The sequence below is a fragment of the Gracilinanus agilis genome, chromosome 1, assembly GCF_016433145.1.
Source record: "Gracilinanus agilis isolate LMUSP501 chromosome 1, AgileGrace, whole genome shotgun sequence".
Taxonomy (NCBI): domain Eukaryota; kingdom Metazoa; phylum Chordata; class Mammalia; order Didelphimorphia; family Didelphidae; genus Gracilinanus; species Gracilinanus agilis.
Genome location: NC_058130.1, coordinates 374392518 through 374409229, shown reverse-complemented (window position 1 = coordinate 374409229; position 16712 = coordinate 374392518). Strand labels below are relative to the sequence as shown.

Genomic DNA, 16712 nt, shown 5'->3' with positions numbered 1-16712 from the left:
GATGTCTCTGATGCAGAAAGCTGAGGTTAGGGATATGATGGAGACTGCTAGCGCCTTTCATGTCTTCTCAGAGTCTCTTTCTTCAGTTACCTGAAGTGGGGTTGGCATCTTCCATCTTCTCTCTCTAAGCCAGAAGCCCAAAGCTCTCAAAATCCAAATAGACTTAGTGACTTGAAGAAGACTTGAAGACTCTCTCCTATTGTCACCAACTATGCCCCAGCCCTCACACAGGCACAGGGCATTGATTTACACCAATGAGGAGAGAGACTGTTACCACTGGGCTTTGGGACTAGGGATGCAGTGAGATGGTTAGTTATCAATTATCTCTGGTGTAGAGGTATCTGTCAGTAGCCCTCAATACAAAATTGAAATTTTGCATAAACAAAGTTAATGCCATTAGAGTTAGAATAGAAATAGTTAATGGGGTAATGGGAGGAAACTTTGTATCAGATTCCTCTGACAAGGGTCTGATATCGAAGACAGAGAAAATTGACAGAAATATTTAAGAATAAAATCCATTCCCTAGTATATAAGTGGTTAAAGCAAATGGATAAACCCTTCCTCAAAAGAATTATAAACTATTAACAACCATATGAAAGTTTGAAATCACTAATAAAAATATATCACTAATAAAAAATATAAATCAAAACAACTTTGAGTTTTCACCTCATTCCCAACAAATTGGCAAAAATGAGAAAAGATAAGAAAAGTGAGCCTTGGAGGTTAGTATACTTATTTGGTTGGTTGGCAGATAGGTGGGTGATATAAAGAAGTATTCATCTCTACTTAGCAACAGTAAGCCTTGTTTATGTGATAGGTTTTTTTAAATGTTGTAATGATTCATCAGCTTAATATTTTTTTAAACCCTTACCTTCCATCTTAGAATCAATACTATGTATTGGTTCCAAGGCAGAAGAGTGGTAAGGTCTAGGCAATAGGGGTTAAGTGACTTGCCCAGGGTCACACAGCTAGGAAGTGTCTGAGGTTAGATTTGAACCCAAGACCTCCCTTCTCTAGGCCTGGCTCTCAATCCACTGAGCTACCCAGCTGCCCCCCAACTTAATATTTTCTTACCATATGAAACTATTTTCTTACTCATTAAAAATATATTCAATTGAGTTTTTTTGTTTGTTTTTTTGTCCCATGAGATAAGGAAACCAGAATAAAATTTTACTTTTTAGTTTGGATTTTGGAAGAAATATTTTTTAATCTATCTGAAATTTAATTAAAAGATACAGAAAGTTTTTCTATTGAATTTTTATGCAATTTGACATATGCTTGGGTGAATATATTTCCTAGAAACACACATCAAAAGAACAGGAAAAAAACCAGATCCCCAGTAACCCATCTCTTACTCATCTTGACGCTAACCCCTTTTATGTTTTGAACTCTATTGCTGACCCCAATCTTGACCTCAAAAATTACCACGTACCTGCCTTCATACCTACTTTTAGGCCCAGTCAAAAGCCTAAATACCTGCTCTGACACAACTCAACCTGGTTTCAATCTTAGTCCTAGAACGATTCTCTATATCTAGAAATGACCTGTTTATGCCATAAGCACATTGCCAAAGCCTAAAAATATAGAAGCCAAACTGAATATCAATTTGAGATTTACGCAGCTAAGACCAAGCACTACTATCACATCTTTGAAAGTGTGTATGTGTGTGTGTGTATATATATATATATATGTATATATATATATACATATATATATATATATACACATACATACATATACTGTGTAAATGGAATTAGCTCCAGCCCATTCATAGTCAAAACTCTACTTACCCTAGGCATAGAGATGATGTCATCCCCACCTCCCTTAGTGGGGAGGGGAGACGAGTTACCCACACGTGACAATAAGTAACACATCAAGTGTAGAGGCTGCCATTTGTCCACTTGAATTGGAGGTGGACCCACAGGAAGTGACAAAAGACACTATCTCTTCAAATAAGTTGGTTACTTCCTGGTGAGGCAGTTCCAGCTTTGAACTTGGTGCTGGAGGTGCTCTGCTGAGACCTCAGGCTGCTTCTACTTTGAATTGTCACGTGGGTAAGTTAGGCTGACTTCCTTGGCCTACCTTGGCGTTTTCCAAANAGGGAGGGAGGGAGGGAGGGAGGAAGGGAGGGAGGAAGGGAGGGAGGAAGGAAGGTAGGTAGGTAGGTAGGTAGGTTGGTTATATTTACAAAATTTTTTTTTTTGCTTCAGTACTTTAATATATCCATTATTTCATTATTGGGAAGACTCCATTGATACAAACAGCAACCTAATGCCTTAAATCACCTTTATAAATTGTCATAACCAAAAAATGTATCACCTAGTGACTAACCTTTTAATAATATGCCCTTCAGAACTTAACTGGGCTGGTCTCCAAGCCCACATTCAAAACTTTCCCAATTCATATTCTACTGGACAAAGCCTTCAAAAACTATGGCATGTTGAGTAGTTGAAGTGAGGTTTTAATGAAGGCTTGCATTGCAAAATACGATGAAAGGAAATTATTAAACCCTTTTTCAAGAGTAGAATTTAACTTATGAGGAAAAAAAAATAATCAATGTAGAACCCAAACAAAATACAGAATACACTAATCAGTACTATGCCAATACATTTCTTTGTTTTTAAGCAGCTAAGGCACAGGTTCTATTTTTCTCTAATATCTTCTTCCCTCTTCCTCATCTTCAAAAAAAAAAAAAGAAAAAGAAAAGAAAGGAAAAAAGAAAAACACCTTGCCTTCTGATTTAGAATTGATACTGAGTATTGGTTCCAAGGCAGAAGAGAAGTAAGGGATAGGCAATTGGGGTTAAGTGACTTGCCCAGGGTCACACAGCTAAGCAGTGTCAACACCTGATTTGAGTCCAGGACCTCCCATTTCCAGGCCTGGCACTCTATCCTAGCTGTCCTTTAATACCTTCTCCTTTAATTTTTTAAACGAAAATCTTGGTTGTATATAACTCTACTAAGTGAGTCTTAATACTTTTTAAATCATGAAATAGAACACAGTACCTCTCTCTCATTCACTGTTTCTCTCCCCTCACCCTTCCCCCTTCCCTCTTCATCTATCCATATCTTTCTCTGTCTCTGTCTCTCTATCTCTTGTCTGTCTGTCTCTCTTTCTCTTTCTCTTTCTCTTTCTCTCTCTCTCTCTCTCTCTCTCTCTCTCTCTCTCTCTCTCTCTCTCTCTTTCTCCTTCTCCCTCCTAACCCTTTTTCCTTTTCTCTCATGTTATATATGTATGTTTATGTATCTACTTGGTTTTATGAGCAGATATATGATTTCATTAAAAATGGTAACTTCCAACAAGAAAATATCTGATAAATTAAGTGTCTTTCCCAGGGTCACATAGCTAATATGAGTGTCATGGATAAGATTAAACCCAAATCTTCCTAAGCTGACTTTCTAGCATTTATATTATATTTCCTCTCCAAATGTATATGTTGCATATATATTGCAATTTGTTTCTATCTTCAGTTAACCATTGCAATCTGAAAGCCAGAGATTTTTTAAATTAAAACAAAAAATAAATTGATGAATAATACTGGGTTTTTTTTTAACTAGTGCAATAGATACACAATTAGATAAGTCTGCTTTTAAAGTGAAAAAAATTAAACTTTTGTATCAAAAATTAAAAAGAATTTACAACTAAAGATGAAATAAATGAAGCCAGTAAGAACTACTTTGCCCAATTATTTTTAACAAAATTAATAATCTGGATGGATATAAATTTTTGAAATTCTAAAATACTAGATAAACAGAAAAAGAAAATATTAAATGACTTGATTTTAGAAAATAATTAATCGAACAAGATAAAAATGAACATCATGTAAATACTTTTTTTTTAAACCCTTAACTTCTGTGTATTGGCTCCTAGGTAGAAGAATGGTAAGGGTGGGCAATGGGGGTCAAGTGACTTGCCCAGGGTCACACAGCTGGGAAGTGTCTGAGGCCGGATTTGAACCTAGGACCTCCCGTCTCTAGGCCTGACTCTCTGAGCTACCCAGCTGCCCCCCATGTAAATACTTTTTGAAAAAGAGAAGCTAAAAATATTATACACTATAATGAGATTGGATTTATATGAGGAATTCAGGGTTAGTTCAACAAACACTACAGGAAGACTAGGCCTCTGCACATGTTCCAATGGAGGCCTTCATGGGGTAGTTCCCCCCCCCCCAATATATGAGGAAAACTATAAACATGATAGGTCACATTAGTAACAAAAGCAATGCAAACAACCTTGTTATTTCAGCAGTTGCCCAAAAAGCTTTTGATAAAATGAACTATTTCTATTTTAAAAAATAAAATAAAATAAAATAACACCAGGAAACATAGGAATAAATACAACTCTCTTTGATATGGTATAATCAACCTAAAACCAAAAGCCATTTTTGTAACAGAGAAAGAAGATCCATTATCATTAATATTATTTCAGGTAGCTATGGTTGTAATGGTGGTAGTGGTGGCAGCAGAGTAGTAGTAGTAGTAATAGTAATAAAAGCTAATATATTATAAATATATAATATATTAATATATATTTATATTACATACAATATAAATATATATAAATATATAAAAGCTAATAATAATAGTGCTTTAACATTTGTAAGGCTTTTACATATATTATCTCATTTAATTTAATCTCTAGTGATACAACAACAAAAAATTGAGGGGGACAGCCGAGTGTCTCAGTGGATTGAGAGCCAGAGCTAGAGATAGGAGGTCCTAGGTTCAAATCTGGCCTCAGACACTTACTGGCTGTGTGACCCTGGGCAAGTCACTTAACCCCCATTGCCTAGCTCTCACTCTCATTGCTCTTCTGCCTTTGAGCCAATATATAGTATTAATTCTAAGATGGAAGGTAAAGGTTAAAAAAAAAAAAGAACCAATATACAATATTGATTCTAAGACAGTATAAGGGTTTAAAAAAATTGAGTGAATAAGCATAGAAAAAGAGGGAAAAAAATTATTATTTCTTGCAGATGATATGATGATCTTTCTAGAGAATTTGTATCACCCAAAAAGTAATCAAAACATTTATTAACTTTAACAAAGTTGCAGACTATAAATCCACATAAATCATCAGTATTTCTGTTTATTAGCAGCAAAACCCAGAAGGAAAAGAGAGGAGAAAATCCATTCTAAATAGCTATGGGACGTACAAAACATTTGGGGACCCACCCACCAAGATAAATACAAGAACTATATAAATACTAAATAACATTTATTATATAAATAAAGACAGACATAAATAAGGAGAGAAATAGTCATTATTTGTCAGTTGACCATGGCAATATCTTAAAAATAACAAAACTATCTACTTATTCCACATCATGCCAACCAAACTAACAAAGGATTACTTTATGAAGTTAGAAAAATAATCATAATGAAATTAATCAAGAGGAACAAATGGTCAAGACTCCCAAAGGAAATAATGGGAGGAAATGGAAAGGAAGGGAACCTAGTAGGTCGAGATCTCAAATTATACTACAAGCAATAACCATCAAAATTATGTATGGAGGCAGCTGGGTGGCAGCTAGGTGCTTCAATGGTTAGAGAACAAGGCCTAAAGATAGGAAGTCCTGGAATTCAAAACTGGCCTCAGATACTTTTTGGCTGTATGATCCTGGGCAAATCACTTGATTCCCATTGCCTAGACTCCAACACAGAAAGTAATGTCAGATCTATGGAGAAGGGAAGAATTTAAGACCACCAAGGAATAGAGGACATTACAAGATGTAAAATAAATAATTTTTATTATATTAAATTTAAAAGCTTTTGTACAAACAAAATCAATGCAATCAAAATTAGAAGGGAAGCAACAAACTGGGGGAAAAATTTTATAAAAAATTTCTCTGATAAAAGGCTAATTTCTCAAATATATAAAGAACCAAGTCAAATTTATAAGAAATCAAGTCATGCCCCAAATGACAAATGGTCAAGGGAAATGAATAGTCATTTTTCAGATGAAGAAATCAAAACTATCTAAGACAGAAGGTAAGAATTAAAAAAAAAGAAAGAAAAAGAGAGGTGTATCAGTGGAACAAATTAGGTACATGACATACAGAAGCAAATAAATACATCAAATTTGTGTTTGATTTACTCAAATACTCCAATATCTAGGGTAAGAACTCAATTAAAAAATTAGTGGGAAAATTATGAAGCAGTCTTGCAGAAAACAGATATAGACCAACTTCTCATACTATATAATAAAATAAGCTCTAAGTAGAGAGGATTGCAGTAGTTAAAATGGAAAATTTTGGTTAAATAAAATTTAAAAGATTTTGCAAAAGCAAAACCAATGCAGCTAATTAGAAGGGAAACAGATAATGGGGGTGGTGGGGTGGATGCTTTGCAATAAATTTGATCTGTTTCTTATTTCCAAAACATATAAGAAATTGATTCACATTTCTTTGAACAAGAGCCATTCCCTAATTGGCAAATAATCAAAAGATCATTTGAATGAGAAAGAAATCTAAGCTATCAGTAACCATATTTAAAAAAATGCTGCAAATCATTAATAATCGGAAAAAATGCAAATTAAAGCTAACATTTTTGAAGATAGGATTTTCTACCAGAGAACCCAAAAAATTGGCCCAAAAAGGATTAAAATAATGACAAGTTCATCAAAACTGTAATATGTAAAATAAATCTACATAAATCATTACAATTTTTGTATATTAACAATAAAAACCAGCAGGACAAGATGAAAAGAAAGTTTCCATTACAAATAACTACAGAATATATTAAATATTTGGGAATCTTCTTTAAAAACACATATGGGAACTGTATATCTATAACCACAAAACACTCTTTACAGAAATAAAAACCTAAATAAGTATAGAAATATTTTTTCTTAATTATGTGTCAGCTAAGGGAGTTTGGGGGGGTTAGGGGAAGACCATGAAATATGTAACTATGGGGAAATATTCAAAATAAAAATTTTTTTTAAAAAGAAATATTTTTTCTTGGGTAAAAAGCTAAATAAGTATAGAAATATTTTTTCTTGGGTAGGATGTGGCCATGTAATAATAATGACAATACTGCTTGAATCAAGTTACTTATTTAGGGTCAAACCAGTCTTCCAAAAGATTACTTTATAGATCTAGGAAAAAATGATGAAATTCATATGGAGGAATAAAAGGTCAAGAATATTAAATGTAAAAATGGGGGAAATTTTGAAAATTAATGTAAAACTAGCAATGCCAGATCTCAAACTACACAAAAAGCTATTATCATCAAAACTTTTTCATACTGGTTAAAAAAATAGATTGACTGGTGAAACAGAACTCAACATAAAGAAGCAAAGGAGGCTGATAGCTAATGTCTGATGAACCAAAAAGACCCCAGTTCTTAGAGTTAAGACTCACTATTTGACAAAAACTCTCAGGGAAATTAGAAATTAGAAAACAATCTGGAAAAATCTAATTATAAACCAACATTCAGACCATACACCTAAAAATAAACTTCAAATTGATACATCACTTAGATATTAAGGGTCACATTTTATAATGGTTAAAAAAAGAAAAGCAAACCACTGGAGCAGACAAGATAATATGGAATAAGAAACAACCAAATTCAATTCAGTGTTTAATAAACCTGAGTACATTAGTTATTTGTTTGTCAAGTATTGCTAAGAAAATCAGAAAGCAGTTTGGTAGAATTTAGGTTTAGGACCTCAGCAATCTAGTATTTGATAAACCAAAAGATCCCATCTTTGGGATTTTGGGATCACTATTTGACAAAAACTGCTGAGAAAATTGGAAAACAGAAAAAAACTGAGTTTAGATCTATATCTCATACCCTCTACCAAGATACAGTCAAAATGGATAAATGACTTAAATATAAAGAGTAATATTAGAAGTAAATTAGGGAGGGGCAGCTGGGTAGCTCAGTGGATTGAGAGCCAGGCCTAGAGATGGGTGGTCCTAGGTTCAGATCCGGCCTCAGATACTTCCCAGCTGTGTGACCCTGGGCAAGTCACTTGACCCCCATTGCCTACCCTTGCCAATCTTCCACCTATAAGTCAATGCACAGAAGTTAAGGGTTTAAAATTAAAAAAAAAAAAAAGTAAAAAAAAAAAAGTAAATTAGGGGAACATAGAATAGTTTACCTATCTGATCTATGGAGAAGGGAAGAATTTATGACCAAACAAGACATAGAAAACATTACAAGTTGTAAATGAATAATTTTGATTATATTAAATTAAAAGGATTTTGTACAAACAAAACCAACGAAACCAAGATTAGAAGGGAAACAACAAACTAGGGAAAAAAACATAACAAATTTTTCCAATAAAAGTCTCATTTCTCAAATATATAAATAACTAAGTCAAATTTATAAGAAACCAAGTCATTCCCCAATTGACAAATAGGCAGTTTTCAAATGAAGAAATCAAAGCTATCAATAATCATATGAAAAAAATGTTCTAAATCACTCTTGATTAAAGAAATGCAAATTAAAACAACTCTGAGGTACTACCTCACATCTCTCATATTAGTCAATATGATAGTAAAGGAAAATGAGAAATGTTGGTGGGGATGTGGCAAATTTGGGAACTAATGCATTGCTGTTGGAGTTGTGAAATGATCCAACCATTCTGGAGGGTAATTTGGAATTATGACCAAAGAGGTATAAAACAATGCATACCCTTTGATCCAGTAATACCACTACTAGGCTATATCCCAAAGAGATTTTTTTTAATGAGAAAGGACCCAAATATACAAAAATATTTATTGCTGCTTTTGTGGTGGCAAAGAATTGGAAACTAAAGCTATGTCTCTCAATCGGAGAATGGGAATGAGGATGGCTGAACAAATTGTGGTATATGATGATGATGGAATACTATTAGGCTGTAAGGAATGATGAACAAGATGATTTCAGAAAGAGTTGGGAAAGACCTATGTGAACTGATGCAGAGTAAAATAAGCAGAACCAGGACATCACCATACACAATAACAGCAATATTGTGAAACAATCAAATGTGATAGATTTTACTACTAACAGCAATACAATGATCCAGGACAACTCTGAGGGACTTATGACAAAAAATGCTATCCACCTCCGGAGAAAGAACTATTGGAGTCAAAATGCAGATGAAAACATACAATTTATCACTTGTTTATCTGGGTATATGTTTTGGGATTTGGGTTTTATAAGATGAGTCACTTACAAAAATGAATAATATGGAAATATATTTTGAGTGATAATACATGTACAACCCAAACTCAGTTGCTTGCTGGCTCTGAGAAAAAAGGAGAGAAGAAGAGAGGCAGGCAATTTGGATCATATAACTTTAGAAAACTTATGTGGAAATTTGTTATTAACATTTTTTTAATCTTAAATAAAAAAGAAATTGGGTTTAGGCCAACACCTTAAACTACATAGCACAATAAATGCAACACAGACACAGGATCTTAATATTAAAGATGTAATAGTTAAACATTTGGTTTGACAAAAATAATAATAATGTTTTTTTAAAAGAATTGTGGGGGCAGCTGGGTAGCTCAGTGGATTGAGAGCCAGGCCTAGAGACAGGAGGTCCTAGGTTCAAATCTGGCCTCAGACACTTCCCAGCTGTGTGACCCTGGGCAAGTCACTTGACCCCCATTGCCTACCCTTACCAATCTTCCACCTATAAGTCAATACACAGAAGTTAAGGGTTTAAAATTAAAAAAATAAATAAAGAAAGAATTGTGGTCGCCGTATATAAAATTAACTTCTTAAGTCAAAATGCTATTTAGTAGCTTTAATTATAGCAAGGTAGAGATATTAAAGTGGGAAATATCAGAAGGAGGTAGAAAATATCGCCTAGCTAAAAATACCATAAGTCCTAATCTGAGTGCCTTCAGACCTTGAATGCAAATCCTAATCTCACCAGTCTACAAGAGTGTCTCCAGTCAGGTGTTCCAATAACCAAAAACGATGCTGAAGAGGCTGAGCAGCAAAGGGCAGTCTCTCACGCCAAGGAGGCAAGAGTCTCACTTGAATAAGCATTCCTCTTCAGCCTCAGTCTCCAATGTAGGAAGCCAAATCTTTACCAGAATCCAAAGTCTGGATCAGGAAGCTGAAATCCAAAGAGCCAAAAGAAGCTGAAAACCACCAAGAACCTTCAGCGCACATGAGGCCAAGACCTTCAAGAATCCCACCAGAGCTGCCACTCCTGAGGTCAAGAGCTGCTAATAATGAAGAACTCACACTTGCTCCAGAAGCTAAGAGCCAACCAGAATGAAGAGCCCAAATCTCTCTCAGGCTCCCACTTACATACAATTTTCTCTGCCCAATCAGCTATCCTCATCACATCTCAGGAATCAATCACAGCCTTTCAATTTGCCTGGGAAGGGGGAGAAAGGAATAGTGTTTGTGACCTGTTAGGGTATGAACTTTCTTTGTTAGTGACTTACTAAGTGTTAAGTAGGTATACTTTAAGTTCTTGATTGATTAACTTAAAATGGATGAAAGGGAATAAAAATTCCCTTTCACAAAGGTTATACCATAAGAAAAATTGGAAGAAAATCAGTTAGGTACTTTTTATAGTTAGGATTTTAGTGAACAGTAAGTTCTATTTGAACCAGTTGTATGGATGGTGTGGCCACCCAACAAGCTAAACTTTATCATCCATGAAAGAAGAGTATCTAGAATTAGGGATGTAAAAGTTCCATCATATTCTGCTCCAGTTCAACTGCTACTAGAGAATGGTTTTCAATGCCAGGGGTTGCAATTGAAAAGGGACATTATAGCTGTGGACTTTGGGCAAGTCACTTAATCCCCACTGCCCAGCCCTTACTTCTCCTCTGTTTTGAATCAGCACACACTATTAATTCTAAGAAGGAAGATAAACTTACAAATTTTAAAATTTTATAAAGGGGGGGATATTAACAATCTGGAATGAGTTCAAAGGAAGATCACTAGAGTGGTGCAAAGGTCAGAATGGAAACCATTTCATATAAGGACTAATTAAACAAACTGGAATAATTACTCTGGAGAAGAAAAAAAAACTTTAAAGAACAGAGGTAAGGAGAATTGTTTTCAAAGAGGACTCCAGGAAAGGTGAATTCATCCTATGTTGAGTCACCACAGAGAGCACAGTCAGGATTAATGAAGAGAAGTTGCAGGGGAGGCACATTATCAGCGCAATCTAAGGAAGACCTTTCTGATCATGAAAGCTGACCATGCTTTACTGGGTAATGAGTCTCTGTAACTGAACAGGTGAACATGGGGGCTGATTAACCAGTCAGTAAGTGATGTTGTTGAAGAGATTCTGAATTCAGTAAAAGGCTATTTGTGAAGTACCCTAGAACTCATGCCTCTGTGGTTCTGAATAAGTCTCCACTCCTAGCCAAAGATGTGAAGGTTGGGCTCTGACGCTTGTGTGGTAGGGCCCTCTGCTGGCCAGAGGACGTGACTATTGACTTTTACGGCTTACATTTAAATTTGCATTTCTGTGTGGCAAGTGCTGTTCTCAAATTAGATGACTCAAACAATATTTACATTGTGACAATAATATTCAATATTTAGACCTGTCTAGACAAATAATTCTAAGTCACGAAACTATATTTTTAATGTAATAGAGGAGGAATCGGGGTCTTCTCCCTCAGTTGATACATTGAACAGAATTGATATCAAGGTATCGGTAACAAGGGGCTAACATTTAGTGACCCTTTATGAAGTATGAATATATTTTTCTGCAAAAGGTAGAAAATATTTTAAGGGCTTTAAATAAGTCTTTCAAGGGAGCGATTTGTGGAAGAGACTCTTGCAGTGGCTCGCCAAGCATCTAGCAGTGATTTGCCCAGAGGGAAACATTCTAACAGTTTGAGAGTTTGTTAGTTGGATAGTTTAAAACACAGCTGAAAGGCAACTAGGTAGCACAGCGGATAGAGTCAGAACTGGAGTCAGGAAGACCTGGGTTCAAATATGACCTCATACACCTCCTAGCTATATGACCCTAGGTAAGTCATTTAATCCTATTTGCACAGTTCTTACCAATCTTCTTTTTTTTTTTTACCCTTACCTTCCATCTTAGAATCAATACTATGTATTGGCTCCAAGGCAGAAGCGTGGTAAGGGTAGGCAATGGGGAGTTAGGTGACTTGCCCAGGGTCACACAGCTAGGAAGTGTCTGAGGCCAGATTTGAACCTAGGACCTCCCGTCTCTGGGCCTGGCTCTCACTCCACTGAGCTGCCCAGCTGCCCCCTTTGCCTTTCTGTCTTAGAGTTGTTGCTAAGACAGAAAGTAAGGATTATTTAAAATGCATACACATACAATTCAAGGAATTCACAGATTCTGGAAATCCACTGAGTAACTTACCCAACAGATTTGCTTCAACCAAGAGAAAATGCATGAAGAGTGTGAAAATAGAAAACTTACAGACCCACAGGTACAGTATTAGGAGTTATAAATTGTCTTTGCTATAGCCCACACATGTTCCTCATAACCATTTTACTTTTAAGTTTGAGCTTACTCTTCACATGGATGCTATGTGTATTTGGGAGAGAATGGACCTAAGGTTTGCTGAAGGAATGTTTTAGAACTACTTTCCTTACTATACCATCTCAGTAAGCAATTGCTTTGAGCAAAGTGTATCTACTGGTCAATTCTTAATGGGAAGCACAGGGAAGGGAGCTCATTAACAACAGTTTGGGGATTAGACACCCACTGGGTAAACAGGAAAGTGTTAGTAGGAGTTGGAAGGAGTATCCTCGGGAGTGCTCTATCAGAAATGACATTTAATATAGACAGTGAGGCCTCATTTTGTACAATCTTCTGAAACCCTTTGTGCAAGCTGAAAATCCTGCAAAATAGCAAACCCTGTTATTTAATTAGTTCCTAATACGAGCATACCTAAGTGCTTTATAGCTTTTCTTTGGTTTATCAGAGATACCAGCATCACTATTCTTGTACTTTGGGATCATTATTAATAATTAAATAGCATTAATGAATGAATTAATTAATGAGAAGCTCTGCTCTGAGGTAAACACTTTTGTCTCAGGTGAAAACTCTGGACAAAGACTGATATGGGGAGCTGTTTGGCACAAAACAATGTAATGATTCATGCTAAACACTTTTCAGAATGAGATTGACTGGGTGAACTGCTTCAGGACTTTACAACACTTGAGAAAATAGCAAGGACTTTGTGCACAACTAAAATTTTTTATTTTACACGTTTTTTCTGTCTGTATTTTTTAAATTGCTATCTGCATACCCCTGAATTTGCATGTGTTGAGTTTGCATAAAATAAGATCCTACCGTACAGATAAAACTACATTTTATTTTACAGGAATATAAGCGGCAGATTGACAGACTTGTAAGGGAAATTCAAACTAAAGAGGAAGAACACAAGATGGAAATCAAAAAAGCTAATCTGGACATGCAAAAAAAATGTAGGTACCATAAATTTTTGTGCATATGATTTTTTAAAATATTCATTATTTCACCATCCCACCCCCTAAAATCTAATTTTTGAAACCTCACTACTTTAGTAATTTCACCTTCATATCTAGATTAAACTCTACCATATATATTTTTTAAATATTTAATCATTCTTGGGAATTTGTATTTGGCATTTCATTTCCAAAGCAATTAATTTGTATTGAGAAATAATATCTGTTGAAAGTTTTTAATTTGAATTTAAAAATATAAAGAACACATTTGAGTATTTTGTATGCCTGCCATTTATGACTTATCATTTTATTCTCTTTCTAAAGAATCTCACTTGAGTAATGTTCCATCCAATTTGAAGATTGATGTTGTGGCTGTTCAGTCATTTTAGTTGTATCTGACTCTTCATGACTGCATTGATCTTGATCTGTAGAGTTTTCTTGGCAGAGATACTGGAATGATTTGACATGTCCTTCTCCAGGGGCAAACAGAGGTTAAGTGACTTGCCCAAGGTCACACAGCTAGGAAGTTTTCTGAGGCTGGATTTGAATGTAGGTCTTCCTGACTCCAAATCCAGTACTCTATCCACCACACCACCCATCTGCCTCTAGATTCATGTAAAGTATTTATTGAATGAAAGTAGAATGTCATATTAGTGTAGCAAAGGAATAAGAGATGTAGCACCTGCTCTAGGAGACCTTAAACTCTAATGAGGGTCAAGATATTGCTCTGTGTGTGTGTGTGTGTGTGTGTGTGTGTACATTTTAGTGGTAATTTATACCTAATTTAAAGAAAATTATTTCTAGATATCTTTAAGAAGTTTATAGTTGCTTATATGCCAACTGGAAATTTTATAGTGCTTTATCATTACAAGAGATTTATATACATTATTGCATTTTATCTTTTCAACAACCTCATGATAGAAATGTACTGAGTAGTTAGTAAAGTCTGAGGAGTTATTTACCCAAGATCATGCTGATAATGAATGAATGAATGGATACCATTCAGTAAGTGCACACAGTGTACAAAACCTATGCTAAATGCTGCTAATACAAAGTATAAAACAAGATGACAAATACCACTGCCAAAGTGCTCCCATTCTACTGGGGAAGACAACGTTTACAGCCATGGAGGAGGGCCTGAAACCTCGATCTTCTCATTCCAAATTCAGTGCACTTGATGCTGCCCATGATCTGCAGATAATTACCTTAATAATAATAAATACCTTCATTTAAAATGAAGTCAAAATCAGAATCAGCAAAGATTGTAACTATTACAACCTCGAGGATGAGTAATATTTTCAGTGAACTTCAAGGTACTTTACTAAATGTAATGATTTGAACATGCAGAAAAGTTAAAGTCTTAAGGATTTTAAGTTAAACCGTCTCAGACACAGGCCCGTTCATGAAGATTTAAATAATAAAATCAGCTGCCTAAGAGAATTAAAATGCGAAGAACAAAGATCTTTCTATACCATTTACTTTTATCTTCATCATCAGGAGGAAATATGTTTGGGGGCTTTGGGAACCAAATGTAAACAATTTATAATTTATCTTTAAGTTTTAGCCGAGGATGTCTGCGCTCCAACCTCAGGAACCTGGCAGAAGAGAAAGAGAAGAGGCGGCAGGGGGCGCCCGCGGCTCGAGTAGCCTCCTAGGGAGGTAGTGCTGGGCAGGTCGGGAGGCGCTGCCCTGGCACTGGCACAGGTTCTGCTGCTCCCCCCGCCCTCTTCCGTCCAGCCCCGGAGCTTCTAGAGCCTCTTCCTCTCTGCCTGTCACGATTGCCTTCCCTAGGAGGACCGAGGCTTTAGAACTCTGGCACCAGCGGGACCAACCCGGGTCCCACAAACACTTGGGCCCCTTTAAGGGAAGGCTTTCTTCTGTGTTCAGTCAGGATTAACAGAATCCCGCAACTCTTGGGCAGAACGCGCTGGCTCGGGGTTGGAGTAGGAAGGAGGGGTTCTTTGTATTTCAGTCTTTCGGAACAATATCCTAATTGTATCCTGTCCCAGCAGCTCCTGGGGGCTCCCGAGGCCACGGTGGGCTTCCCCGGGGCAGCGCTTTTTCATCCAAGACACCCACTAGCTAAGAGGCTTCCTTAAGGAGCCAGCCTTTGTGTCATGTCATTTACTAAGTCGTTTTCACTTGTTCTCTATACCAGACAACCAGATGGTACAATGATTAATGTACTGGACCTGGTTCGAGAAGATCTGAGTTCGAATTCAGCCTCAAATGCTTCCTATCTGTGTGACCCTGGGCAAATCATTTAACTGCCGTCTCAATATTTGTAAAACGTTTTGCAAACTTTCAAGTACAAGAATTGTGAGGATAAAATACATTAATATTTGTAAAGTGTTTTGCAAACTATATAGGTGCTAGCTATTGTTATTACCATTGATCAAGAATAAGAGACTTGCGTGAGGGTCCTGGATTTATCAGTTTTCAGAAATAGATTCATCGTAGTACTGAGACTGAGGCAAAGTGGTGCAACCGAATGTAATAGACTTCTCTACTAGCAGCAATGCAAAGACCCAGAACAATCCAGAGGAACTGATGAGAAAGAACACAATCCACATCCAGAGAAAGAACTGTGGGAGCAGAAATGCAGAAGGATAACATACCACCAATCACATGACTCAATAGGGATGTGCTTAGGGTTTTGATGTTAAAAGATCACTCTACTGCAAATAGGAATAACAGGGAAATAGACTTTGAACAATGATACATGTATAATCCAGTGGAATTGCTTGTCAGTCCCTGTGGGGGGAGGACAGAGGGGGTAGGAAAAAACATGAATCATATAACCATAGAAAATATTCTAAATTTTAAAAAAAGAAAAAAATAGGTTCATTTTCTTTGAAATCATGTTTTGATTTCTTAAATGTTTCCTAACCTGTAGGAAACACTAGTATTTTTCAATTGTATTATTAAAATATTATCTGGCATTTGTGTTTTTCTTAGGTGAGTTAAATGAAGAAAAACACAAAGAACTGATGGAGAAAAAGGAAATGGAGATTTCAGAGTTGACCACAAAGTTAAGAACTCAAGCTATGGATAAACAGAATGAGATCATCAAACTACAAATCGAGGTAGAACTTGGGAAATCAGATTGAGTTTAAGCCCCAATATCACATATATGCAAATTGAGAGCCTAAAAGGAATATAGCCATTCAGATATTCCCTATCAACAGTTACAGTTATCCCTTCCTCTTGAAAATTTTGAGAGGGATTAGCAAAAATGTTGAATGAAAAAGATTTCTTTGGGACAATTAAAATAATGGGGCAAATTTATCTAGCCCTTTTTTCTAATTTCTTAACTCTTATAGAGCAGGAAACAAC

The 16712-nt window shown here is 35.9% G+C and overlaps 1 protein-coding gene across 1 annotated transcript in view; it reads left to right on the top strand.

The window, feature by feature from the left end:
- CCDC152 (coiled-coil domain containing 152) overlaps window positions 1–16712 on the top strand; it is a 68508-nt gene that overhangs the window by 48440 nt on the left and 3356 nt on the right. The window contains exons 4-6 of the mRNA XM_044664119.1: window positions 5882–5908; window positions 13236–13376; window positions 16335–16462. Of these exons, the coding sequence (XP_044520054.1) occupies window positions 5882–5908; window positions 13236–13376; window positions 16335–16462 (296 nt within the window). The remainder of the gene's footprint in view (window positions 1–5881; window positions 5909–13235; window positions 13377–16334; window positions 16463–16712) is intronic.